General features: G+C 40.3%; 2 protein-coding genes across 3 annotated transcripts in view; one reads left to right on the top strand and one right to left on the bottom strand.

The window, feature by feature from the left end:
* The window catches only part of sfxn3 (sideroflexin 3), a 38,261-nt gene extending 18,251 nt beyond the window's left edge, over positions 1-20,010 (bottom strand). The window contains exons 1-5 of one of the 2 annotated variants that reach the window (XM_061910099.1): positions 19,856-19,911; positions 14,993-15,040; positions 14,681-14,853; positions 7,339-7,509; positions 6,828-6,926 (exon numbers count right to left, since the gene is read on the bottom strand). In XM_061910099.1, coding sequence (XP_061766083.1) covers positions 6,828-6,926; positions 7,339-7,509; positions 14,681-14,844 — 434 coding nt within the window. In that variant the 5' untranslated portion in view covers positions 14,845-14,853; positions 14,993-15,040; positions 19,856-19,911. Of the gene's footprint in view, positions 1-6,827; positions 6,927-7,338; positions 7,510-14,680; positions 14,854-14,992; positions 15,041-19,855 lie in introns of both variants that reach the window. The other variant, XM_061910098.1, reaches the window with a different exon arrangement.
* A 2,349-nt stretch (positions 20,011-22,359) lies between these two features.
* pdzd7a (PDZ domain containing 7a) overlaps positions 22,360-27,130 on the top strand; it is a 49,295-nt gene continuing 44,524 nt past the window's right edge. The window contains exon 1 of the mRNA XM_061910088.1: positions 22,360-23,037. Within this exon, the coding sequence (XP_061766072.1) occupies positions 22,839-23,037 (199 nt within the window). The 5' untranslated portion in view covers positions 22,360-22,838. The remainder of the gene's footprint in view (positions 23,038-27,130) is intronic.

Genomic DNA, 27,130 nt, shown 5'->3' with positions numbered 1-27,130 from the left:
TATATATCGCTATATTATTGATACCGATACAAATATCGATATTCCTTATCGACACCGGCATTCATCCATACTCTTATTGGTATTATGTAATTGGTGTAAATACATATGTGGGGGAAAAAAACATGATTTATGACCTTTTATAAGCACAAGAGGTTGCATACCACCAACATCATGTAACATCTCACAGCAGGGAAGTTTTTATCAACACCTGCTTTTTAAATCCTAAACAAAGTACTTTTAATTCTAAAAAAAATAAAAAGCTGAATTTCCCTTAGGGATCAATAAAGTACTTTCTATTCTCTTCTAAGTCAACAAGTCACATGTCATCATCTTGTCCAGAGCACACAGATCCATCGCTGTTTCTCTATTTATTACAATTACACGCAGCTGGAAATGATATTGAAGTATGGCATTCATGTGCACACACAGACCTTTTATGTGACATACCGTGTATACAAACTCCGTTTCCATATGAGTTGGGAAATTGTGTTAGATGTAAATATAAACGGAATACAATTATTTGCAAATCCTTTTCAACCCATATTCAGTTGAATATGCTACAAAGACAACATATTTCATGTTCAAACTCATAAACTTTTTTTTTTTTTGCAAATAATAATTAACTTAGAATTTCATGGCTGCAACAGGTGCCAAAGTAGTTGGGAAAGGGCATGTTCACCACTGTGTTACATCACCTTTTATTTTAACAACACTCAATAAACGTTTGGGAAGTGAGGAAACTAATTGTTGAAGCTTTGAAAGTGGAATTCTTTCCCATTCTTGTTTTATGTAGAGCTTCAGTCGTTCAACAGTCCGGGGTCTCCGCTGTCGTATTTTATACTTCGTAATGCGCCACGCATTTTCGATGGGAGACAGGTCTGGACTGCAGGCAGGCCAGGAAAGCACCCGGAAGCCACGCTGTTGTAACAGTTGTCTTGCTGAAATAAACGTTGCTTAGGTGATGTTGCTCCAAAACCTGTATGGACCTTTCAGCATTAATGGTGCCTTCACACATGTGTAAGTTACCACAGAACACCTTTCCATATTCATATTGTTGATAAATGGGTTTGGCTTTGCATAGTAGAGTTTTAACTTGCACTTACAGGTGTAGCGACCAACTGTAGTTACTGACAGTGGTTTTATGAAGTGTTCCTGAGCCCATGTGGTGATATCCTTTACACACTGTCGGTTTTTGATACAGTACCGCATGAGGGTTCAAAAGTCAGTAATATCATCGCTTACGTGCAGTGATTTCTCCAGATTCTCTGAACTTTTTGATGATTTTACGGACCGTAGATGTTGAAATCCCTAAATTCCTTGCAATAGCTCGTTGAGAAATGTTGTCTTAAAACTGTTCGACAATTTGCTTACAAAGTGGTGACCCTCATGCCATCCTTATTTCTGAATTACTTAGCATTTCATGGAAGCTGCTTTTATACCCAATCATGGCACCCACCTGTTCCCAATTAGCCTGCACACCTGTGGGATGTTCCACATAAGTGTTTGATGAACATTCCTCAACTTTATCAGTATTTATTGCCACCTTTCACAACTTCTTTGTCACGTGTTGCTGGCATCAAATTCTAAAGTTAATGATTATTTGCAAAAAAACATTTTTTTAATCAGTTTGAACATCATATATGTTGTCTTTGTAGCATATTCAACTGAATATGAGTTGAAATTGATTTGCAAATCATTGTATTCCGTTTATATTTACATCTAACACAATTTCCCAACTCATATGGAAACAGGGTTAGTAAAATATATACTATAAATCGACACTATCAATTAGCGTGTTAGGTGGGTGTGCATTTAAGCAAAGTGTTGTGATGCCACGCAAACGCAACGCAATGGAGTGACGTCAGACGGCAACTAGAGACCGGTCAGCGGACGCCATCTTGCATCAGAGCAACTTCATATATCATTGTATTATTTAAATTTTAAATTTTTTTGAGCAGATTAATATTGGCCTGTGCGCTGCTGATCAGCCTCCGCTTGGGATGGTTTCCTGCTGGCTCCGCTGTGAACGGGACTCTCGCTGCTGTGTTGGATCCGCTTTGGACTGGACTCTCGCGACTGTGTTGGATCCATTATGGATTGATCTTTCACAGTATCATGTTCTCATATGTTCTCATAGTCATCAGTATCATCAGTATCACAGTATCACGTTCTCATAGTCATTATTGTCACCGATGTCCCACTGGGTGTGAGTTTTCCTTGCCCGAGGATGTCGTAGTGGTTTGTGCAGCCCTTTGAGACACTAGTGATTTAGGGCTATATAAGTAAACATTGATTGATTGATTGATTGATTTCTGGATCGCTAAGAGGACGTTTGATAAAGCGCGGTAGCAGTGGTCGTGACTTGCGAGTAAAGCGCATTCACTTCAAACTAACTCTTATTAGGATAAATAACATTTCTCCATAATCTCTAACAGTCCCCCTGGACCCAAAAAATACTGGTACTCTGTATTCATCCCTAATAAGCAGAGGTATTCATGCGCTAACACCTCAGGAACCTTTAAGATTCAAAACGTCAAAAAGGTCCTATTTTGACTAGTACTGCAGCCTGTTTAGGCATCAAGACAGCACAACACATCCAGGCTGATGCAAACATTATACTGATTTGATGAAATGCTACATGACAGGGAGGGCAATATATCGACTTTGTAAGATACATCGATATATTTTTAGACAAGATATGAATTTAAGGTAGCGACTTGTCCAGGGTGTACACCGCCTTCCGCCCGATTGTAGCTGTGATAGGCGCCAGCGACCCCCGCGACCCCAAAAGGGAATAAGCGGTAGGAAATGGATGGATGGATGAATTAAGAAAATATCGTAATATCGATATAATTTATTTCACGTAAAAATTACCAAACGCCGCTTATTTGTTGTGTTCCTTGTTCTCCCCTGATCTCCCTCTGTGGGCTACTAAACCCCTCTGCTTCCTCCTTCCAAGACGTGCGTGCACGTATAAGTACATCCAGGATTGTAGGGGTGTAACGGTACACAAAAATTTCGGTTCAGTACATACCTCGGTTTAGAGGTCACGGTTCGGTTCATTTTCGGTACAGCAAGAAAACAACAAAATATAAAATTTTTGGTTATTTATTTACCAAATTTGTAAACAATCCTTTTAACATTGGGAACACAATAATAATTCTGCCCACGTTAATCCACATTAAACTACCTCATGTTGTTGCTTAGATTAAATAAAATGACAAAACTTTTCTTTATTTGGAAATCCTGTAGTTGATTTTTATTATGTAAATGTTATATTTGTATTAACATGTAAAAGCAGGGACCCTGCCATTCAAAACTAGGCTGCTACATTACTAATGATTAATGTAACTATAGCTGAAAAAATAGTACAATAACAATAGGAGAGACTATTCATCCCTGAACACCATGGAGTTCATGTAGGCTTTATGATGCACTTACATTATTATATCCACCATGACTCTTCATTTAACATCTCCTTTTTTGTTGCTTCAACACAGCTCAATCAACACTGTCCGTAACACACCCACCGCAAAATGAGCAAACGTTACGCTAAAAGCTAATTAGCCTTCACCACAACCCAGGACTGCGAGCGAGCTGAGCTGCAGTTTGTTTCTAGAACGTCAACGGGCTCATAGGTATGTTAGAAGTAGTTGACTGGGAAGTGTTCATCATCATTTTGGGAGAGTACGCAGTCTTATGCTCACCTGATTAACACCTATCTGCTCGACACTGAAGCGCTGACTATATGCGCTCTGAATATGCACTGCTGTTTGGTTGTTACCGCTCTGAACACGCACTGCTGATTGGCTGTTACCGCTATGGTTGTAACCAATCAGATGGTTGTGTGGGTGGGACAATGCTGGGTGCTGTGTAGGAGACAGAGGCAGAAAGCAGAGCAGCTTGTTAAGACTTTAGCTTCACTTCATACGTGGAAACTCGTTCGGTACACCTACGCACCGAACCGAAACCCCCGTACCGAAACGGTTCAATACAAAATACACGTACCGTTACACCTCTACATGGTTGTTTACTATGATGAGTGACGATTGGTTAGGGACAGGCCAATAAGAGGCAAGATAGGACGGGTCATCAAACCAGGAAGGGAAATCACAAAGTGCCTGCCTGCAAATTTTATTTTTTTTATCTGAGTTTGATACATATTGTATTATTTGCACAGCTATGTTACTTACTTTACGTAGAAATAAAATGTTTCTATATATGTTACTTAATTCTTTACTACTTAAAAATAGTTTTTTTTTCTGTGCTGTTAATACCCATCTTGACTAACGGTTAATAAACTGTTCACAGAACAGTTGTCATTCACTTCAATTTCACTGAATATCGCTCAAAAATTAATATCTTCATATGTATACTTTCTACACTACATGCATTGCTTTATCATGCTCTTCCGTACCCATGTTCAAGGTCTGGATCCAAACCATACTTGCCAACCCTCCTGATTTTCCCACTCCTGAATTTCAATGCCCCTCCCGAAAATGTCCCGGGGCAACCATTCTCCCGAATTCCTCCCGATTTACACCCGGACAACAATATTGCGAGCGTGCATTAAAGGCACTGCCGTTAGCGTCCTCTACAACCTGTCGTCACGTCCGCTTTTCCTCCATAAAATCAGCGTGCCGGCCCAGTCACATAATATATGCGGCTTTTACACACCTATAAGTGAATGCAACGCATACTTGATCAACAGGCATACAGGTCACACTGAGGGTGGCCATATAAACAACTTTAACACTGTTACAAATATGCGCCACACTGTGAACCCACACCAAACAAGAATGACAAACACATTTCGGGAGAACATCCGTACTAGGGCTGGGTATCATCAGGTACCTCGCGATACGACATCACGATATTTTGCCCACGATAACCATAAGATCACGATACTACAATTATGCGATAATCGATGTATTGAAATAAATTTCATCCACGATACATCATGATTTCAGTGTCCCTGAAGAAATTCAAAATGTATTGACTGCACTGAATCCACTTCACTGTGCAAATTAAAATTATTAAAAAAACAAAATGAATGCAGAAAATATACATTTCAGTGCTACTGAACTTCTATGTAATCATGGACACATCAGTGCTCAACAATTAAAATCAAATTGTTTTATGAAAATTGGCACTTCACTGTATATAAAAAATAAACATTTCAGTCACTGCATTAAATTATCAACAACTGGGTGGTCTTATGAAAACGTGAGAACACATTTTAAGATACTATATGGTCTAAGATCTTTACAAATAAAGCAAGCAATGGACCTTGTAATGCTCGCAACCCTGGGGGATGCAGAAGGGAGCTTTGCTTTAAATACGGTGTTGGTTGTAGGCTGGCTAACAGAAACGTTAGCATTAGCTTCGCTACTCGCCCTTTCCTCCGTGGCAAGCTCAGGATGATGGCGGACAAGATGGCTGTGCATGTTCGTTGTGTTGCCCGTGTACTTGACCTTCGCGAGACAGTTCTTGCAGATTGCGAACTCTTTATCAAGTGTTGTTCCATTGTCTGTATAGTAAAAGCCGAAGTGGGCCCAGACTTTAGATTTAAAATTCGCCGGTGCATCTTTCACGTGTTTTTTCTCTGCTGTTCGCTCTTCCGCTTTGCGCCATTCCCTCCAACTGCTTCTTCTTCTTCTTTCCTTTCAAAGAGTACTCTACTAGAGTACTCTTTGATCAGGGGCAGTAGCTCCAGAGCCACAGATCCACTATTAACCACTAATATCACAGTCAAAATGAAAGCTTGTTCCCATAGGCACCATAAACTGTGTATATTATATATACTATTATATATATTGTATTTATATAGGTGTGTGTGTGTGTGTGTGTGTGTGTGTGTGTGTGTGTGTGTGTGTGTGTGTGTATGTATGTGATTGTGTGTATATATATATATATATATATATATATATATATATATATATATATATATATATATATATATATATATATTTATGTATATGTATATATGTATATATATATATAAATTGTATATATGTGTGTGTGTACATATGTATATATGTAAGTGTGTGTGAATTTAAATGTATTATATATAGACAATATATAGCAGCAACCACTGAATACTGAATTTAATTATATTATATATATTATTGTATATGAGATAGGCGCCAGCGCCCCCCGCGACCCCAAAAAGGGAATAAGCGGTAGAAAATGGATGGATGGATATTATTGTATTATATATTGTATATATATATATTGTATATGTATAGGGGTGGGACCTAATAAGTTTACTTCTTCCCACTCCCTTTTGAGCCAATCTTGACATCTACAAAAGATTAGGCACATGTAATGTTTTCAATGTAGGTGTAAAAATAATGTATCTATATATTTCTTTTGTATTTTATGTCATTCTCTTGTTTTGTTTGCGTGGCTCAAAATAAACCCATTCATTCATACTGCACTAGAGCGCCATAATGTGCGGGCTCGAAGTAGTGATTCCATAAATCAAACAGGTTTTTGTGGGCGAATCTGTTTAAAACGGCTGTATGTTTATGTTTATAAATATCGATATTTGACGCCCGTGTATCGATAACGTGCCGCAAGAGGAAATATCGCGATATATCGTAGTATCGATGTTTTGGCACACCCTTAATCCGTACCATAACACAAAAGAACCAATACCCAGAATCCCTTGCAGCACTAACTCTTCAAGGACGCTACCATATACACCCCCGCTACTACCAAACCCCGACCCCCATCTCCTGAATTCGGAAGTCTCAAGGTTGGCAAGTATGATCTAAACATGCAAGGAAGATAACTTAAAGAGGGAGTAAAAGGGTCCTCCATACTTAACAGTGATGGGCGCGTCTCCACTGCGGTTTGTGTAGTTGACCACGGCGTTGAAGGACTGGTTAACCCACTGCCAGAACACCACAGCCGGAGTTGTCCTGCAAGCACACGACATCATTTCTATTGACTCGTGCTCAACTCTGTTATAAATATTCTACATGTGAGTGTTGATTTGTCATTATTCAAATGGAATTGACACTGACTTAGGTCATGAAATAGGAAGCTCATATCCGCGCTGCTTGTTATCACTTGACACATAAAAAGGAGGTCAATGTTCTGCCCAAGTTGAGTGACATTTTTTTTGAGTCTTTAAGAGGATTTTCACTCAACTGGGATTAAAAATCTATTTCAGTTCCCGGCTGCTCTTAATCTATTTATTTAGATGAAATGTACGGTCATTCAGAATACTGGCACGTCACAATTTCCATTTGTTTTACAGAGTCAAGCCTGTTCAGTAGATGCTTACGACACACACACACACACACACACACACACACACACACGTGGTACCTGTAGAAGGTGAGCATGCAGCCAGTGATGGACATGTTCATGGGCACCTGAGCAGACATCCGGCCAATCACGAACATCTTCTCCCCGGTGTCGGGGTGGAAGGCAGAGTCGTACACATACTTGGCCCTCCACAACTGATCCTCCGTCAAGCCCGGCGTCACGATCCCAGATCTGGAAAGATCAAAAGGAATGACACGCTACCATTTACCAGTCCTCAACCTCAGGTCCACCATCTACGCAGGTGCACCACTATACTTGCTGTAGCGTGACGACGCATTGTCCCAGACACTTCCTTTCAATTCACAGTGAAAGTGCAAACTTCAAAATGCATACAAGTCCTTGAATGGACAAAAACTGGATTTATGATCAATGGCCACGTTTACACTGCACACCAAATCGGATTTTTTTTGCCCTCAAGTGACACAAATCAGATTTTTTTGTCAGTCTAAACACTCCGAAGTGCTTAAAATCCGATCTTTTGGCATCCGATTCAGGCCACATCAGGAGGTAGTCCTGAATCCGATTGGAATGTGATCTTTTCAAGTGTGACTTCAGTCTAAACGCAATACGACCCGATTGTGATTTTTTTTCGTCAGCTTTGGGCGAGCTATGTCACTCGTGTGCGTGAAGAAAGACGGAGTTGCCACCAGAAGTGGATATTTCTTCACAACATCCGGTTTTGGTGAGCAAAGTCTATTTAAGACAGGGGTGCCCACACTTTTTCTGCAGGCGAGCTACTTTTCAATTGACCAACTCGAGGGGATCTATCTCATTTATATATATCATTTATATTTATTTATTTATGAAAGAGACATTTTTGTAAACAAGTTAAATGTGTTTAATGATAATACAAGCATGTGTAACACATATAGATGTCTTTCTTTCACGAAGACAAGAATATAAGTTGGTGTATTACCTGATTCTGATGACTTGCATTGATTGGAATCAGACAGTAATGATGATAACGCCCACATTTTCAAATGGAGGAGAAAAAAAGTTGTCCTTTCTGTACAATACCACATGAAAGTGGTTGGTTTTTGGCATCTAATTCATCCAGCTTCCATACACTTTACAAGAAAAACATTGGCGGCAAATTCCGTAGCTTGCTTGATTGACATTCACGGCACCCGAGGGTCTTGTGAGATGACGCTGGCTGCTGCCAGTTCATTATTATGAAAAAATGACAGAGAGGAAGGCGAGAAACACTTTTTATTTCAACAGACTTTCGCGCCGTCCCTTCCGTCAAAACTCTAAAGGCCGACTGCACATTTCCTATCTTCACAATAAAAGCCCTGCTTCATGCTGCCTGCGCTAACAAAATAAGAGTCTCGGAAAGCTGACGTGCACATCACTTGTGCACGGCAGCTTTCTGAGGGATGGCTTGTGCGCACCAGTTTTCCGAGACTCTGTATTTAGTTAGCGCAGGCAGCATGAAGCAGGGCTTTTATTGTGAAGATAGGAAATGTCCAGTCGGCCTTTAGAGTTTTGACGGAAGGTACGGCGCGAGAGTCTGTTGAAATAAAAAGTGTTTCTCGCCTTCCTCTCTGTCATTTTTTCATAATAATGAACTGGCAGCAGCCAGCGTCATCTCACAAGACCCTCGGGTGCCGTGAATGTCAATCAAGCAAGCTACGGAATTTGCCGCCAATGTTTTTCTTGTAAAGTGTATGGAAGCTGGATGAATTAGATGCCAAAAACCAACCACTTTCATGTGGTATTGTACAGAAAGGACAACTTTTTTTCTCCTCCATTTGAAAATGTGGCGTTATCATCATTACTGTCTGATTCCAATCAATGCAAGTCATCAGAATCAGGTAATACACCAACTTATATTCTTGTCTTCGTGAAAGAAAGACATCTATATGTGTTACACATGCTTGTATTATCATTAAACACATTTAACTTGTTTACAAAAATGTCTCTTTCATAAATAAATAAATATAAATGATATATATAAATGAGATAGATCCCTCGAGTTGGTCAATTGAAAAGTAGCTCGGTCATATTTTCATAATAATGATCTTGCAGCAGCCAGCGTCATCTCACAAGACCCTCCGGTACCGTGAATGTCATTTAAGTGACGTCTTGGTGAAGATTGATGACCACTCATTTTTAGGTCTATTTTTTTAAAAAGCATGGCTGGAGATCGACTGAAACACCCCCCGCGGTCGACTGGTAGCTCGCCATCGACGTAATGGGCACCCCTGATTTAAGACGACCAAATTTTCAGTGCATCACTTAATAGTGCGCAAATAATAGCAATGTGTAACATATAGGGGTGTAACGGTACGTGTATTTTGTATTGAACGTTTCGGTACGGGGGTTTCGGTTCGGTTAGGAGGTGGGACCGAACGACACGGACACATTAAGTAGCGCACCGCACGTTTTTTGCAAACAATGCACACCGAGGCACCATGAATTGATTTACGTGGACTTAAACAAGTTGAAAAACTTATTCGGGTGTTACCATTTAGTGGTCAATTGTACGGAATATGTACTGAACTGTGCAATCTACTAATAAAAGTTTCAATCAATCAAAAAAACAACACACGGCATGCTAGCATCGGGCTATGATAGACTGACCATACGTCCTCTTTTCACCGGATATGTCCTCTTTACGGAGCTGTCCAGGTGGAGTTTCTTAAATGCCTCGAATGTCCGGCATTTTAAGTTAGGGTTTGCGTGTATTTTCAATGTACGTTCAGGTTAAGAAGGGGTTAAAAACAAAACAAAAAGTGCTGCACGCAGCAACATTCGTGAATTGATTAACTTGGACCCTGACTTAAACAAGTTGAAAAACTTATTGGGGTGTTACCATTTAGTGGTCAATTGTACGGAATATGTACTGTACTGTGCAATTTACTAATAAAAGTTTCAATCAATCAAAAAAACAACACACAGCATGCTAGCATCGGGCTATGACAGACTGACCATACGTCCTCTTTTCACCGGATATGTTCTCTTTATAGAGCTGTCCAGGTGGAGTTTCTTAAATGCCTCAAATGTCCGACATTTTAAGTTAGGGTTGCGTGTATTTTCAATGTACGTTCAGGGTTAAGAAGGGGTTAAAACAAAACAAAAAGTGCTGCACGCAGCAACATTCGTGAATTGATTAACGTGGACCCCGACTTAAACAAGTTGAAAAAACTTATTGGGGTGTTACCATTTAGTGGTCAATTGTACGGAATATGTACTGTACTGTGCAATCTACTAATAAAAGTATCAATCAATCAATCAAAAGGAGGGGCAGAGATAGAGAGTGAGAGAGTTATGATAAAACGCGCATGCGTCGCCAGGCTCTGCTTTTTACCCATAGATTTATCAGATTTTATTTTTTATTATCTATAGCAGGGGTGTCAAAAGTGTGCCCCGGAGGCCATTTGCGGCCCACAGCTAATGTTTTAAAGGCCCACGGCACATTCTAACAATAATATTAAAATAAACAAAAGTGAAATAAAAAAGCTTAAAGGCTAAATGTAATTTAAAAAAAGTTGCAACGTTGACTAATAAAACAAAGCTGTTTTTTTTCTTTGAAACTGTCATTGCTCAAAACATGATATTGAATCAAAATCAATGTTATTATGAATTATTGACCTATTCAAGTTTCCGATTACTTCACATCAAATATTCCACTAAGAAAAATATTTTTGGTGGAAGATTTAGCAATTTTGTTGGATAAATAATCAAAAAATTTACATTTTGTTGTTTTCTTATTGTACCGAAAATGAACCGAACCGTGACCTCTGAACCGAGGTACGTACCGAATCAAACTTTTTGTGTACCGTTACACACCTAGTAATATATGAATATATATATATGGATTCCAAAGAAATGGCGGTTATTGAAGGACTGGCATAGATGCTGTGGCGCATTTGCTTACATGTGAATTGAAAAATAAAGCTAACATAGATCCACCCTGATGTCCGTGTCCCCTCTATTCAACAACCGTTAAATTAGAACCAGAGCAAATATATTACACTGTGTATATCCAATCATACATTATATTCATTTAATTTATTTTCAAGGGAAAAAAACAAATTTTTAAGTTGTTGTAACTTTTATTTTACTTTGTAGCGGTAGCGACTTCCTCCCAGTCGACTTCTTTGTTTTCGCATGCAAGTGACGTCGAAGCCTTACTAGGGCACTTCCACTGGAGTCCGATAAAAAACAAATTTTACTTGCAGTGCAAACAGTCAGCTGGAAAAATTCTGATAAAAAAAAAAAAATCTGATTTGGGTCACTAAACTGCAAGCCAGCAAGATTTCTTTTTTTATGACATTCATGATTAATTTCTTGTTTTTTTTGTATGCGCTTTGAGTGCTGGAAATGAAGTCGGAAATTCAACATGACACCAGCACCTTGTGATTGGTAAAAAAAAGGTCATCATCAAAGAAAGCATACACAGACGTTTGTTTGCAGAGGGGTGGGGGATGCACGTCATAGCTTTGGAATTTCTACACAGGCCTGACTTTTCCATCTATGAAGTTTTACTAAAGCGGCTGTTTGCGTCCTTTGTGTTTAAAGCATTATATCTTGCCTTTTCAGAGCTTTTAGCACATAATGACATAACGATGCCCGTGTTTAACACATGTGTTAGCTTTGTGTGGTGTTAGCTAACAGCTAATGATAGCGATGTGACTGGCTAACATTTGTGATTATTTAATGTATATTCTATCATAACAGTAACATGACTGCAAATTGTCAGTTGCTTCCCTGGGACTGCTTTTGTGTATGTTTGTGTTCCTTGCCTGCACACCAAACAAATTCCTCGGTCCAACAATCCACTTTTTTTTTTTTCAATATAATTAGTAACCAGAGGTGGGTAGAGTAGCCACAAATTGTACTCAAGTAAGAGTACAGTTACTTTAGAGATGTATTACTCAAGTAAAAGTAAGGAGTAGTCACCCAAATATTTACTTGAGTAAAAGTAAAAAGTATGTTGTGAAAAAACTACTCAAGTACTGAGTAACTGATGAGGAACCTGATTACGGCAACAAATAATGCACAAAAACATAAAAATAGCAATGAGCAAATTCAGAGCCAGGAATATCTCTTAAGCAACTAAAACAATAATATATATTAAATAATAGTACATTAAAATAAAATAAAAAAAAATGGCACATTGAGTCACAATAACAGCACCATAGCCTCAGTAGGCATTCATTGATTTGATTGATTGATTAAAACTTGTATTAGATTGCACAGTACAGTACATATTCCGTACAATTGACCACTAAATGGTAACACCCAATAAGTTTTTCAACGTTTATCAATTACTTAGTAAATGACCAAGTCGAGGTGATCTACCTCATATATACATACACACACATATCAATATATATATATATATATACACATACATTTATATATACAGTATATAATTTATATTTATTTATTTTGCCGTTTTTGTTCACATATTGAAGGTGAATATACATGCATGTTTAACATATAGATTCCTATCTTTCATGAAGACAAGAATATAAGTTGGTGTATTACCTGATTCTGATGACTTGCATTGATTGGAATCAGACGTCCACTTTTTCAAATGGAGGAGAAAAAAAGTTCCTCTTTTCTGTCTAATACCACATGAAAGTCGTTGGTTTTTGGCATCTTATCCGTCCAGCTTCCATATTTGTTTTTCGACACTTTACAAGAAATACATTGGCGGCAAACTCCGTAGCTTGCTAGCTTGTTTGCGCTGGCTTTCGGAGACTCTTATTTTGTTAACGCAGGTGCGATGGAGCGGCGCTTTTATTGTGAAGACAGGAACTGTGCGATCAGTCTTTAGGCTTTTGACAGAAGTACGGTTGAAATAAAAAGTGTCTTTTTTCCGTTACACTTTTGATTGATTGATTGAAACTTTTATTATTAGATTGCACAGTACAGTACATATTCCGTACAATTGACCACTAAATGGTAACACCCCAATAAGTTTGTCAACATGTTTAAGTCGGGTTTTACGTATCACGGTCATGTGACCGCCTGGCTCTGTTTGATTGGTCCAACGTCACCAGTGACTGCATGTGATTGGTCAAACGCAGGCATGCGTAGATTCTACTTTGAAGCTCCGTCATTAACCAAAACAAACATTAACAGATCGATAAAAAAAGGTAGCGAGTAGCGAGCTGAATGTAGATAAATGGAACAGAGTAAAAGTAGCGTTTCTTCTCTATAAATGATGTTGCATAAAAACTACTCATAGAAGTACAATTTATCCCAAAAGTTACTCAAGTAAATGTAACGGAGTAAATGTAGCGCGTTACTACTATGTTAGTAACTGATAAAATATAGACATTTAAAAATATATATGTCTACTGTTAAACTACTAATGGTAACATACCATACCCGGTGAAGTTTTTGGCGTATTCTTTTTGGTTTGAAAATTGAACTTTGAGCATGTTACAAACAGCCTTTTAAAATTTCCTTAGGTGGACAAAAACTTTTTTTTTCTTTTGTAAACCTGGAACATTATTTGTTGTGTACTAAGTAAACTGTATCAGTCTCAGGCCTAACAGGATTTGAAGGTCATTTCATTAACTATTTCACTACATGCAACATTGTTGTTTGCCAAATTTGTACATGAGTTTTTGAATTACACATTTAAATGTGCATTCTCAGTTATAAGAAAGGTTTATTGCATGTTATGCATTTTAAAAATGGAAAATTCACTCTGCTCGTATTGTAGGTTTTTTTTTTGGGGGGGGGGGGGGGGGGTTCACTACATTCAAATACATTTAAAAAAAAGAATTGTCACACCTGAAAAAAAATGTAAAAGAAACAACCAATACAAGATAAACAGTGTTTTTTAAAAATAAGGTATAGAGAGGTAAACACAAAAGTATGTAAAAACGCTAAACTCGACCCTGGACTCCAAAGGGTTACGCATCATTTCTCGAAAATGTATACCAATATAAAAAGCAAAGTGGAAATTACATTTCTATAATTAATGGTAAAATTAAAGCCTATTCTCCTTGGAGTTGAGTAAATAAACATAAATCCCAGTTTACTTTAGTATGTTACTTTTACAGAGGAAAATGCTAACCAAGAATTAGAATGGCATTCAGTTCAGTGCAGACCTCCACCAAGCCTTAAAAATGCTAAACAAGTCCCACTGACTCGCTACTGTTCTACTCCAGTCCTTCGGGGGCTGAACTGTAATGTACATTAAAAAGTCAACGCTAACAATAAAACATTTCCATCTGCATTCATTTGGTGGGTTACTGGCCCACTTTACCATAATGCAAGTAGACCTTCATTAGGGAAAAGGAACTAAGACTGTGTTGATATTGTTTTAGAATAGCTTGCAAACTAACCATCATTCCTCGCCTCCGAGCCTTCCTACCTGTAGTTCTCCACAATCACTCTGGCCTCATCCAGAGTCTCGGAGGACAGGAGGACAGTCCTGGGATCCGTGACCATGAAGAAGTGCTTCGCTCGACCCATGAACGTTCCCTGGTCCCATCGTGGCTCTTTGATATTAATGTTGAGGGACAGCTCTCCAGACATCTTGGATTCCTTGGCACAAAAACACACTTTTTTAGATTTACTAGGACACAATAAGCGCTAACATAGTCCCTTCTTTCTTTATCAATCAATCAATCAATGTTTATTTGTATAGCCCTAAATCAAAAGTGTCTCAAAGGGCTGCACAAACCACTACGACATCCTCGGTTCAGATCCTTCATTCTTGAGTATCCTTGATCTGGCAAAATGAAACAATAAATATAGATTAATGTAAAAAAATGTATTATATTTAATCGCGATGATCTAAATTAATCCACAGCAACTGTGGGACGGCGCAACCTGAGGGTTCCTGGTTCAATCCCCACCTAGTACCAACCTCGTCACGTGAAGTGAAGTGAAGTGAATTATATTTATATAGCGCTTTTCTCTAGTGACTCAAAGCGCTTTTACATAGTGAAACCCAATATCTAAGTTACATTTAAACCAGTGTGGGTGGCACTGGGAGCAGGTGGGTAAAGTGTCTTGCCCAAGGACACAACGGCAGTAACTAGGATGGCAGAAGCGGGAATCGAACCTGCAACCCTCAAGTTGCTGGCACGGCCGCTCTACCAACCGAGCTATGCCGCCCCCCGTCCGTTGTGTCCTGAGCAAGACACTTCGCCCTTGCTCCTGATGGGTGCTGGTTAGCGCCTTGCATGGCAGCTCCCTCCATCAGTGTGTGAATGTGTGCGTGAATGGGTGAATGTGGAAGTAGTGTCAAAGCGATTTGAGTACCTTGAAGGTAGAAAAGCGCTATACAAGTACAACCCACTTATCATTTATTTAACTCTGTGAATAGGTAAATTAATCTATTAGGCTATACCAGAGGTCTGCAACCTTTACTATAAAAAAAAAAGATATTTTGAAGAAAAATAGTACATAGCCGCAAAACTTAGCAGAGCTTATAAACTTAAAAGTTTTCATCTCTTTCTATTTTTAAGGAAAGCCAATCTGTTTATGTGGAATTGAACTCTTTTTGGCAAGTATTCATGGTTAGCTTAACCATGGGGTTGCACACTCAAGAAGCTGACCTGAACCAGCTTCAAGTCTCTTTTACTTGACTTCCTGGCACCTCATAACTCAGCCTGTGCACTTTTACGGCCTCTCAGACAGTCAGCAGTTATGTAACTCTTTTTAAAAACACAACATTTTCTCACTCTGGGGTAAAAAAAAAAATCAAAGGAAGCCACAACAAGGAGGCAAAAGAGCCACATGCTACTCCAGAACCACATGTTTCAGACCCCTGGGCTAGACCATCTCTACTCTACATTAGGGATGGGTGACACATTGATCCTGAAATAATATACATATACATATATACATTCAAACCGTTGGAGGGTAGGGGGTGAACTTAACGCCAAAAAAACGGAAATGCTGATTATCGGTCCTGCTAGACACCGACCTCTATTTAATAATACAACTTTGACATTTGACAACCAGATAATAAAACAAGGTGACTCGGTAAAAAATCTGGGTATTATCTTCGACCCAACTCTCTCCTTTGAGTCACACATTAAAAGCGTTACTAAAACGGCCTTCTTTCATCTCCGTAATATCGCTAAAATTCGCTCCATTTTGTCCACTAAAGACGCTGAGATCATTATCCATGCGTTTGTTACGTCTCGTCTCGATTACTGTAACGTATTATTTCCGGGTCTCCCCATGTCTAGCATTAAAAGATTACAGTTGGTACAAAATGCGGCTGCTAGACTTTTGACAAGAACAAGAAAGTTTGATCATATTACGCCTGTACTGTATATACCTTTATATACATATATACATACATATATACCTATACTGGCTCACCTGCACTGGCTTCATGTGCACTTAAGATGTGACTTTAAGGTTTTACTACTTACGTATAAAATACTACACGGTCTAGCTCCATCCTATCTTGCCGATTGTATTGTACCATATGTCCCGGCAAGAAATCTGCGTTCAAAAGACTCCGGCTTATTAGTGATTCCTAAAGCCCAAAAAAAGTCTGCGGGCTATAGAGCGTTTTCCGTTCGGGCTCCAGTACTCTGGAATGCCCTCCCGGTAACAGTTCGAGATGCCACCTCAGTAGAAGCATTTAAGTTTCACCTTAAAACTCATCTGTATACTCTAGCCTTTAAATAGACCTCCTTTTTAGACCACTTGATTTGCCGCTTCTTTTCTTTTTCTCCTATTTCCCCCCTCCCTTGTGGAGGGGGTCCGGTCCGATGACCATGGATGAAGTACTGGCTGTCCAGAGTCGAGACCCAGGATGGACCGCTCGCCTGTGTATCGGTTGGGGACATCTCTACGCTGCTGATCCGCCTCCGCTTGAGATGGTTTCCTGTGGACGGGACTCTCGCTGCTGTCTTGGATCCGCTTTGAACTGAACTCTCGCGGCTGTGTTGGAGCCACTATGGATTGAACTTTCACAGTATCATGTTAGACCCGCTCGACGTCCATTGCTTTCGCTCCCCTAGAGGGGGGCGGGGGGTTGCCCACTTCTGAGGTCCTATCCAAGGTTTCTCATAGTCAGCATTGTCACTGGCGTCCCACTGGATGTGAATTCTCCCTGAGTGAGTTTTCCTTGCCCTTTTGTGGGTTCTTCCGAGGATGTCGTAGTCGTAATGGTTTGTACAGTCTTTTGAGACATTTGTGATTTAGGGCTATATAAATAAACATTGATTGATTGACTGAAAGAGAGGGCCAATGAGCTAAACCAGTTCTTTAACAGGTTTGACACAGTGGCTCTGACAAGCTCCCCAACCAATCTCAGGGCGGTCACTAACAACGAGGCCACTGAGTAGGGTCGCTCGTAAAGCCGCTGCTCCCCCACATCGAGAGGGCCCAGATGAGGTGGTTTGGGCATCTGGTCAGGATGCCACCCAAACGCCTCCCTAGGGAGGTGTTTAGGGCACGTCCAACCGGTAGGAGGCCACGGGGAAGACCCAGGACACGTTGGGAAGACTATGTCTCCCGGCTGGCCTGGGAACGCCTCGGGACCCCCCGGGAAGAGCTAGACGAAGTGGCTGGGGAGAGGGAAGTCTGGGCTTCCCTGCTTAGGCTGTTGCCCCCGCGACCCGACCTCGAATACTAGCAACACAATAGAAAGATAAGGGATTTCCCAGAATTAACCTAGTAAATGTGTCTAAAAACATCGGAATCCGTCCCAATGCAATCGCGTTTTTTTTTTTTTTTCCCTAGTCCGTCGCTATCAATACCCTCAAACACCAATCTTTCATCCTCGCTCAAATTAATGGGGAAATTGTCGTTTTCTCGGTCCGAATAGCACTTTTTGTAGGAGGCTCCCATTAAAAACAACGTGAATATGTGAGGAGCCATCACACGGGTGACGTCATCGTCTGCGACTTCCGGTAGAGGCAGGGCTTTTCTCTTAGGACCGAAAGTTGCGAACGTTATTGTGGATGTTCTCTAGTAAATCCTTTCAGCAAAAATATGGCAATATCGCGAAATGATCAAGTATGACACATAGAATGGACCTGCTATCCCCGTTTGAATAAGAACATCTCATTTCAGTAGGCCTTTAAACTGCCCTCTTTGGGGGTTGTAATAGAGATCCATCTGGATTCATGAACTTAATTCTGAACATTTCTTCACCAAAAATAAATCTTCCATCCATCCATCTTCTTCCGCTTATCCGAGGTCGGGTCACGGGGGCAACAGCCTAAGCAGGGAAACCCAGACTTCCCTCTCCCCAGCCACTTCGTCTAGCTCTTCCCGGGGGATCCCGAGGCGTTCCCAGGCCAGCCGGGAGACATAGTCTTCCCAACGTGTCCTGGGTCTTCCCCGTGGCCTCCTACCGGTTGGACGTGCCCTAAACACCTCCCTAGGGAGGCGTTCGGGTGGCATCCTGACCAGATGCCCGAACCACCTCATCTGGCTCCTCTCCATGTGGAGGAGCAGCGGCTTTACTTTGAGTTCCTCCCGGATGGCAGAGCTTCTCACCCTATCTCTAAGGGAGAGCCAAAACTCATTTGGGCCGCTTGTACCCGTGATCTTATCCTTTCGGTCATGACCCAAAGCTCATGACCATAGGTGAGGATGGGAACGTAGATCGACCGGTAAATTGAGAGCTTTGCCTTCCGGCTCAGCTCCTTCTTCACCACAACGGATCGGTACGACGTCCGCATTACTGAAGACGCCGCACCGATCCGCCTGTCGATCTCACGATCCACTCTTCCCTCACTCGTGAACAAGACTCCTAGGTACTTGAACTCCTCCACTTGGGGCAGGGTCTCCTCCCCAACCCGGAGATGGCATTCCACCCTTTTCCGGGCGAGAACCATGGACTCGGACTTGGAGGTGCTTCACACAAATAAATCTTTAACATCAATATTTATGGAACATGTCCACAAAAAATCCAGCTGTCAACACTGAATATTGCATTGCTGCATTTCTTTTCACAGTTTATGAACTAGCGTTCATATTTTGTTGTATTATTCAATAAATATATTTATAAAGGATTTTTGAATTGTTGCTATTTTTAGAATATTTTTAAAAAATCTCACGTACCCCTTGGCATACCTTCAAGTACCCCCATTTGAGAACCACTGGATTAGAGGACGCAAACACCTTCGCGCAATGTTCTTGCGTAATTATGTGATTTACGGTGCAAAAATGACGTACATGTGCGCATGTTTACGTTAGCTGTCAGCGTGCAGGCGTGTCACGTGATCATAGGCGGGCTCGAGCGAGTCACGAACTGTCCATCAAGCTGAGCTAATGAGCACATGATGAGTTAGCACTGTAGCCTCTTAAAAAGGACAAGTTACAATACAATGTTAGTGAACAAAGACTCGTTAAAATTATTCGCTGTTGTCGTCCGAAAAACAAACCGCCTATTTTTACGTTTAAGGCCATTTCCGCGCCCTCACGGTTAACAAACTATGCTAGCGTTTAGCTGGCGTTGGAGTCGGCGAACGAACGTCTCCTCGTGAGGTCAACAAGGTCATTCATTTTAAGATTTAAATGAATAACACACCAAAAAGTCAACATTGTGCGTTCAATGGAAACGTACCTGTTCAGCTTTAAATTGGAAGACAGATTGACCTCTCAATATCACTGCACCGGTGGGTGGTGGACCTCTGCTGCCTTCGCGTGTCTGTTGAAAAATACGAAAGTAGGCTTTCGCTGCAAACTTTCCGCTGTACATCGATACACTGTGACACTCCGCTCCCGTGAAGCGGACAATAAAAGACACCCAGACGTGAGTAAAAGCACATAAATATATGTACAATTATTACACACTGATTCAAGTTCCACAATGGAAAATAAAATACATGACCTAGTATGATGTATATGGGCTGCATTTCCAACAACAGGTTGATTTAATATTTATTTATCTCAACTACACCCAATTTGAAATATATCTGTTCGTGAAATGTTATTTCACGTGATAAAACATGGATAAATAATCTATGAGCAAGGTAAGCGTCGTAAAAGTTTGATGTACTTAAACGCACCATAGGGGCAGAACCCATTTTGGGCGTGTCAGTGTGGAAAGTCAACACGTGATTGGTCAATAAATCTGCTTCCCTGCTCTTATTGGAGGTTTCGCCTTCTTTAAACTGACACTTAATAACATACTTATTTGGAGCTTTCAAAATAAATACAATTCAATTTGCCATTAATATATAATATTTTATAGGCCTCGGAACGTCGTGTGTCTAGCTTTTGGAGATTCCGGGTGAAAAATGTCATTGGAATTATGAATGAATCAGTCGTACGCTCCGCTACTGGCCACTAGATGGTGCTGTGTGTTCCACAACTTGCATGATGCAACCCATTAACTTTTTTACACCTTGGAGTTGTAGTTTTTACAACAGTCTGCGCCTAATTCAAAAGAAGGTTGATTTATAATGCTGCTGCTGTAAAATAAATCTGGTTGACATCATTCATTTTTTCCCATAATGATCAGGCATTAATACTTGCTTGTAAAATGCAGAACATATGAGTTACGGTACTATTGTACAAACCCCGTTTCCATATGAGTTGGGAAATTGTATTAGATGTAAATATAAACAGAATACAATGATTTGCAAATCATTTTCAACCCATATTCATTTGAATATGCTACAAAGACAACATATTTGATGTTCAAACTGATAAACATTTTTTTTTTTGCAAACAAACATTACCTTTACAATTTGATGCCAGCAACACGTGACAAAGAAGTTGGGAAAAGTGGCAATAAATACTGGTAAAGTTGAGGAATGCTCATCAAGCACTTTTTTGGAACATCCCCCAGGTGTGCAGGCTAATTGGGAACAGGTGGGTGCCATGATTGGGTATAAAAACAGCTTCCCAAAAAATTCTCAGTCTTTCACAAGAAAGGATGGGGCGAGGTACACCCCTTTGTCCACAACTGCGTGAGCAAATAGTCAAACAGTTTAAGAACAACGTTTCTCAAAGTGCAATTGCAAGAAATTTAGGGATTTCTACATCTACGGTCCATAATATCATCAAAAGGTTCAGAGAATCTGGAGAAATCACTCCACGTAAGCGGCATGGCCGGAAACCAAGATTGAATGACCGTGACCTTCGGCACTGTATCAAAAACCGACATCAATCTCTAAAGGGTATCACCACATGGGCTCAGGAAATCTTCAGAAAACCACTGTCACTAAATACAGTTTGTCGCTACATCTGTAAGTGCAAGTTAAAGCTCTACTATGCAAAGCAAAAGCCATTTATCAACAACATCCAGAAACGCCACCGGCTTCTCTGGGTTCGAGATCATCTAAGATGGACTGATGCAACGTGGAAAAGTGTTCTGTGGTCTGACGAGTCCACATTTCAAATTGTTTTTGGAACCATTCGATATCGTGTCATCTGGACCAAATAGGAAGCAAACCATCCAGACTGTTATCGATATAAAGTTCAAAAGCCAGCATCTGTGATGTTAAGGGGGTGCATTAGTGCCCAAGGCATGGGTAACTTACACATCTGTGAAGGCACCATTAATGCTGAAAGGTACATACAGGTTTTGGAACAACATATGCTGCGTCTTTTTCATGGACGCTCCTGCTTATTTCAGCAAGACAATGCCAAGCCACATTCAGCACGTGTCACAACAGCGTGGGTTTGTAAAAAAAAGAGTGCGGGTACTTTACTGGCCCGCCTGCAATCCAGACATGTCTCCCATCGAAAATGTGTGGCGCATAATGAAGCGTAAAATACGACAACGGAAACCCCGGACTGTTGAACGACTGAAGCTCTACATAAAACAAGAATGGGAAAGAATTCCACTTTCAAAGCTTCAACAGTTAGTTTCCTCAGTTCCCAAACGTTGATTGAGTGTTGTTAAAAGAAAAGGTGATGTAACACAGTGGTGAACTTGCCCTTTCCCAACTACTTTGGCACGTGTTGCAGCCATGGAATTCTAAGTTAATTATTATTTGCAAAACAAAAATAAAGTTTATGAGTTTGAAAATCAAATATGTTGTTTTTGTAGTGCATTCAACTGAATCTGGGTTGAAAAGGATTTGCAAATCATTGTATTCCGTTTGTATTTACATCTAACACAATTCCCCAACTCATATGGAAACGGGATTTGTAATACTCTTCCAACACACCACAGAGATTGCACTCACAACATCAATAGTAGTAGTCGTGGTTGTGTAAAGATGCATGTTTTATATTACAGTACAGGTCGTGGCAGTATAACTGGACACATGATCCTCCTAGGATCACTCATCACATCAGACACCCTTTTTAATTAAACATGGCCTGAGGGGAAGCACCATGCCCTGCAGAATACACTCCGCACTGCAAGGTGAAGCCGAAGGAGAGAAGCACCAGGACCAAACTACACCACAGAAACCCAAGACGTGGACGTTCTTTCTATTAGTCGTGACTCTCTTGTATGTTCTTCTGGGGATTACTGCATCAGGATGTTGTGAACATTTTTGGAAGCCTCCCATCCTGCATCCTCCTTCACACCCCACAACATCTCCAAAAACTGTCTGGATGACTCAGGGAAGGCTTGTCCGACACATACCATGGCCTCTCAACCCCCGGCGGGATGGAGGGAGATGACAAACGGGGGCGGGCACCCCCACCATGTCAACAATGGAGGGCAGGCTGGGGGGGCCCACAGCAGCGCACGATATATGCTGAAGAGACAACAACAACGACGACACAGACGCAGGTCATCTTCACCCATGGGCAGGGTCATTCTTATCAATGCACCTGTTGATGGTGAGTTGTGGACTTAAGTGCCGTGGTGATGTCTCAGTATTATGTAGAACTAACATTTTGGATTCATACAGAGTGTGTGGTAGTGTGAAACAATTACTACAGTACAGCCTCTGGCAAAAACAAAGGAATAACCAGCCTTGGAGTATGTAAAAAAAATTACAACAGACATGACCTAAAACCAGAGGTGGGTAGAGTAGCCAGAAATTGTACTCAAGTAAGAGTACAGTTACTTTAGAGATTTATTACTCAAGTAAAAGTAAGGAGTAGTCACCCAAATATTTACTTGAGTAAAAGTAAAAAGTATGTTGTGAAAAAACTACTCAAGTACTGAGTAACCTGATTACGGCAACAAATAATGCACAAAAACATAAAAATAGCTAGGAGAAAATTCAAAGCCAGGAATATCTCTTAAGCAACTAAAACAATAATATATATTAAATAATAGTACATTAAAATAAAATAAAATAAATGGCACATTGAGCCACAATAACTTAACAGCACCATAGCCTCAGTAGACATATATATATATATACATACATTTATATATACAGTATATAATTTATATTTATTTATTTTGCCGTTTTTGTTCACATGTTGAAGGTGTTTTAATGAATATACATGCATGTTTAACATATAGATTCCTATCTTTCATGAAGACAAGAATATAAGTTGGTGTATTACCTGATTCTGATGAGTTGCATTGATTGGAATCAGACGTCCACTTTTTCAAATGGAGGAGAAAAAAAGTTCCTCTTTTCTGTCTAATACCACATGAAAGTCGTTGTTTTTTGGTATCTTATCTGTCCAGCTTCCATATTCGTTTTTATACACTTTACAAGAAATACATTGGCGGCAAACTCCGTAGCTTGCTAGCTTGTTTGCGCTGGCTTTCGGAGACTCTTATTTTGTTAACGCAGGCGCGATGGAGCGGCGCTTTTATTGTGAAGACAGGAACTGTGCGATCAGTCTTTAGGCTTTTGACGGGAAGTACGGTTGAAATAAAAAGTGTCTTTTTTCCTTTACACTTTTGATTGATTGATTGAAACTTTTATTAGTAGGTTGCACAGTACAGTACATATTCCGTACAATTGACTACTAAATGGGAACACCCCAATAAGTTTTTTAACTTGTTTAAGTCGGGTCATGTGACCGCCTGGCTCTGTTTGATTGGTCCAACGTCACCAGTGACTGCATGTGATTGGTCAAACGCAGGCATGCGTAGATTCTACTTTGAAGCTCCGTCATTAACCAAAACAAACATTAATAGATCGATAAAAAAAAAGTAGCGAGTAGCGAGCTGAATGTAGATAAATGGAGCGGAGTAAAAGTAGCGTTTCTTCTCTATAAATATACTCCATTAAAAGTAAAAGTATGTTGCATAAAAACTACTCGTAGAAGTACAATTTATCCCAAAAGTTATTCAAGTAAATGTAAAGGAGTAAATGTAGCGCGTTACTACCCAACTCTGCCTAAAACTATAGTCATTTCAAATGGCAACTTTCTGGCTTTAAGAAACACTAAAATAAATCAAAAAAGTACATTTTGGTAGTCAATACCAGTTTATTTTTTGAATCAAACAGAGCAAAACAATAACGGGATTGCTCAATTGTGAGAAAAATGATGGATTCATGAAAAAACAAAGAACAGCTTGCAGTCTCCGAAAGCATGGACTTAACGAGTGACAAACAGAACTCTTCATCAATCTTGCTCCAACTTTCTCTGATTGCTGACATCAGATCAGTTTTTAAGGTTGGGGTCTTGTCATGGACCATTTTCTTCAATTTCCATTGAGATCCGGACTATTTGCAGGTCATGACATTGGCCTTACTGTATGTATCTTTCTTCAACAATGTTTTTTCCAGCTTTTGCTCCATGGCAAGATGCATTGTCCATCCATCCATCCATCCATTTCCTACCACTTATTCCTTTTGGGGGCGCTGGTGCCAATCTCAGCTACAATTGTCATCTTGAAAAATGTTGTCATCATCCCCAAACATTCTTTCAATTGATTGAATAAGACGAATGTCCAAATGTCAACGTAAACGTGTGCATTTATTGAAGATGTAATGGCAGCTATCTCCCCAGTACGCCCGTCCGAAGGCAAAACCTAGTAACTCACTTCTAGCTGATTTTGGGAAAACAAAGGAAAACCAATCTATCTTGATGCTGTCTTACAAAGATCTACAAAGTCATCAAACGTCTAGTCCAGGGGTGCCCATTACGTCGATCACGAGCTACCAGTCGACCGCGGGGAGTGTGTCAGTCGATCTCCAGCCAGGCTTTTAAAAAAAATAGACCTTAAAATTAGTGATCATCAATCTTCACCAAGACGTCACTTAAATGACATTCACGGTACCGGAGGGTCTTGTGAGATGACGCTGGCTGCTGCAAGATCATTATTATGAAAATATGACCGAGAGGAAGGCCAGAAACACTTTTTATTTCAACAGACTCTCGCGCCGTACCTTCCGTCAAAACTCTAAAGGCCGACTGCACATTTCCTATCTTCACAATAAAAGCCCTGCTTCATGCTGCCTGCGCTAACTAAATACAGAGTCTCGGAAAACTGGCGTGCACAAGCGATCCCTCAGAAAGCTGGCGTGCACATCACTTGTGCACGCCAGCTTTCCGAGACTCTTATTTTGTTAGCGCAGGCAGCATGAAGCAGGGCTTTTATTGTGAAGATAGGAAATGTGCAGTCGGCCTTTAGAGTTTTGACGGAAGGGACGGCGCGAAAGTCTGTTGAAATAAAAAGTGTTTCTCGCCTTCCTCTCTGTCATTTTTTCATAATAATGAACTGGCAGCAGCCAGCGTCATCTCACAAGACCCTCGGGTGCCGTGAATGTCAATCAAGCAAGCTACGGAATTTGCCGCCAATGTTTTTCTTGTAAAGTGTATGGAAGCTGGATGAATTAGATGCCAAAAACCAACCACTTTCATGTGGTATTGTACAGAAAGGACAACTTTTTTTCTCCTCCATTTGAAAATGTGGGCGTTATCATCATTACTGTCTGATTCCAATCAATGCAAGTCATCAGAATCAGGTAATACACCAACTTATATTCTTGTCTTTGTGAAAGAAAGACATCTATATGTGTTACACATGCTTGTATTATCATTAAACACATTTAACTTGTTTACAAAAATGTCTCTTTCATAAATAAATAAATATAAATGATATATATAAATGAGGTAGATCCCCTCGAGTTGGTCAATTGAAAAGTAGCTCGCCTGCAGAAAAAGTGTGGGCACCCCTGATGTACATACTATGATGATTAACTTGTGTGATGACTGTATTATGTTGATAGTATATATTTGTGCCATGAATTGATTAACGTGGACCCCGACTTAAGCAAGTTGAAAAACTTATTGGAGTTTTACCATTTAGTGGTCAATCGTACGGAATATGTACTGTACTGTGCAATTTACTAATAAAAGTATCAATCAATCAATGCTCTCATGAACGTGTGCCCTTTCTCCAGATATTTTATCACAATCTCGGGTGGGCCCCATTCTGTGTTTGCACATTGGGCAAGAGCCGTGTACAGCGTCCAGTTTTTATTTTGACCTCCACAAGAGTATGCAAGGGGAAGAATCAAGAAGAATACATTTAATGAAGGTGCTTGCAACGTCCTGGGCCAATCTTCCAAATATCCCCTCGTGCCATAATATCACATAATCAGCTTGACCGTCGGCCCCCATTCGTGCAAATGTCTCATTAAAGACAATAAGGCGACTGACAAAGAAGCTCCCATTGGTCCCTTGAGATACTAGGTTTTTCTGTTGTATCTACGCGGTTATGTGGTAGTTGCTAGGTCCTGCCATGCGCGTAACAGCTTACTTACGGAAAAAATACAATATCGCATATCACCTAGGAACTCCAAAATTATTATCGGCTCAGTTTTGACCAATATTGAGTTACTGGGTTTTGCCTTTGGACGGGAGAGTACCATTACCTGACCTACTCAGTGGGAACTAATGGAGTCAAAAACAAAACAGAACCTAACTAAACAGGACATGATCACAAAGACACGACACGGTTACCTTAATCGACACACTTTGGTAAATCAGGGATGCCCAAAGTAGGGCCCGC

The sequence above is a fragment of the Nerophis ophidion genome, linkage group LG09 (assembly GCF_033978795.1).
Source record: "Nerophis ophidion isolate RoL-2023_Sa linkage group LG09, RoL_Noph_v1.0, whole genome shotgun sequence".
Classification (NCBI taxonomy): domain Eukaryota; kingdom Metazoa; phylum Chordata; class Actinopteri; order Syngnathiformes; family Syngnathidae; genus Nerophis; species Nerophis ophidion.
This window is presented reverse-complemented; position numbering and strand designations above follow the sequence as displayed.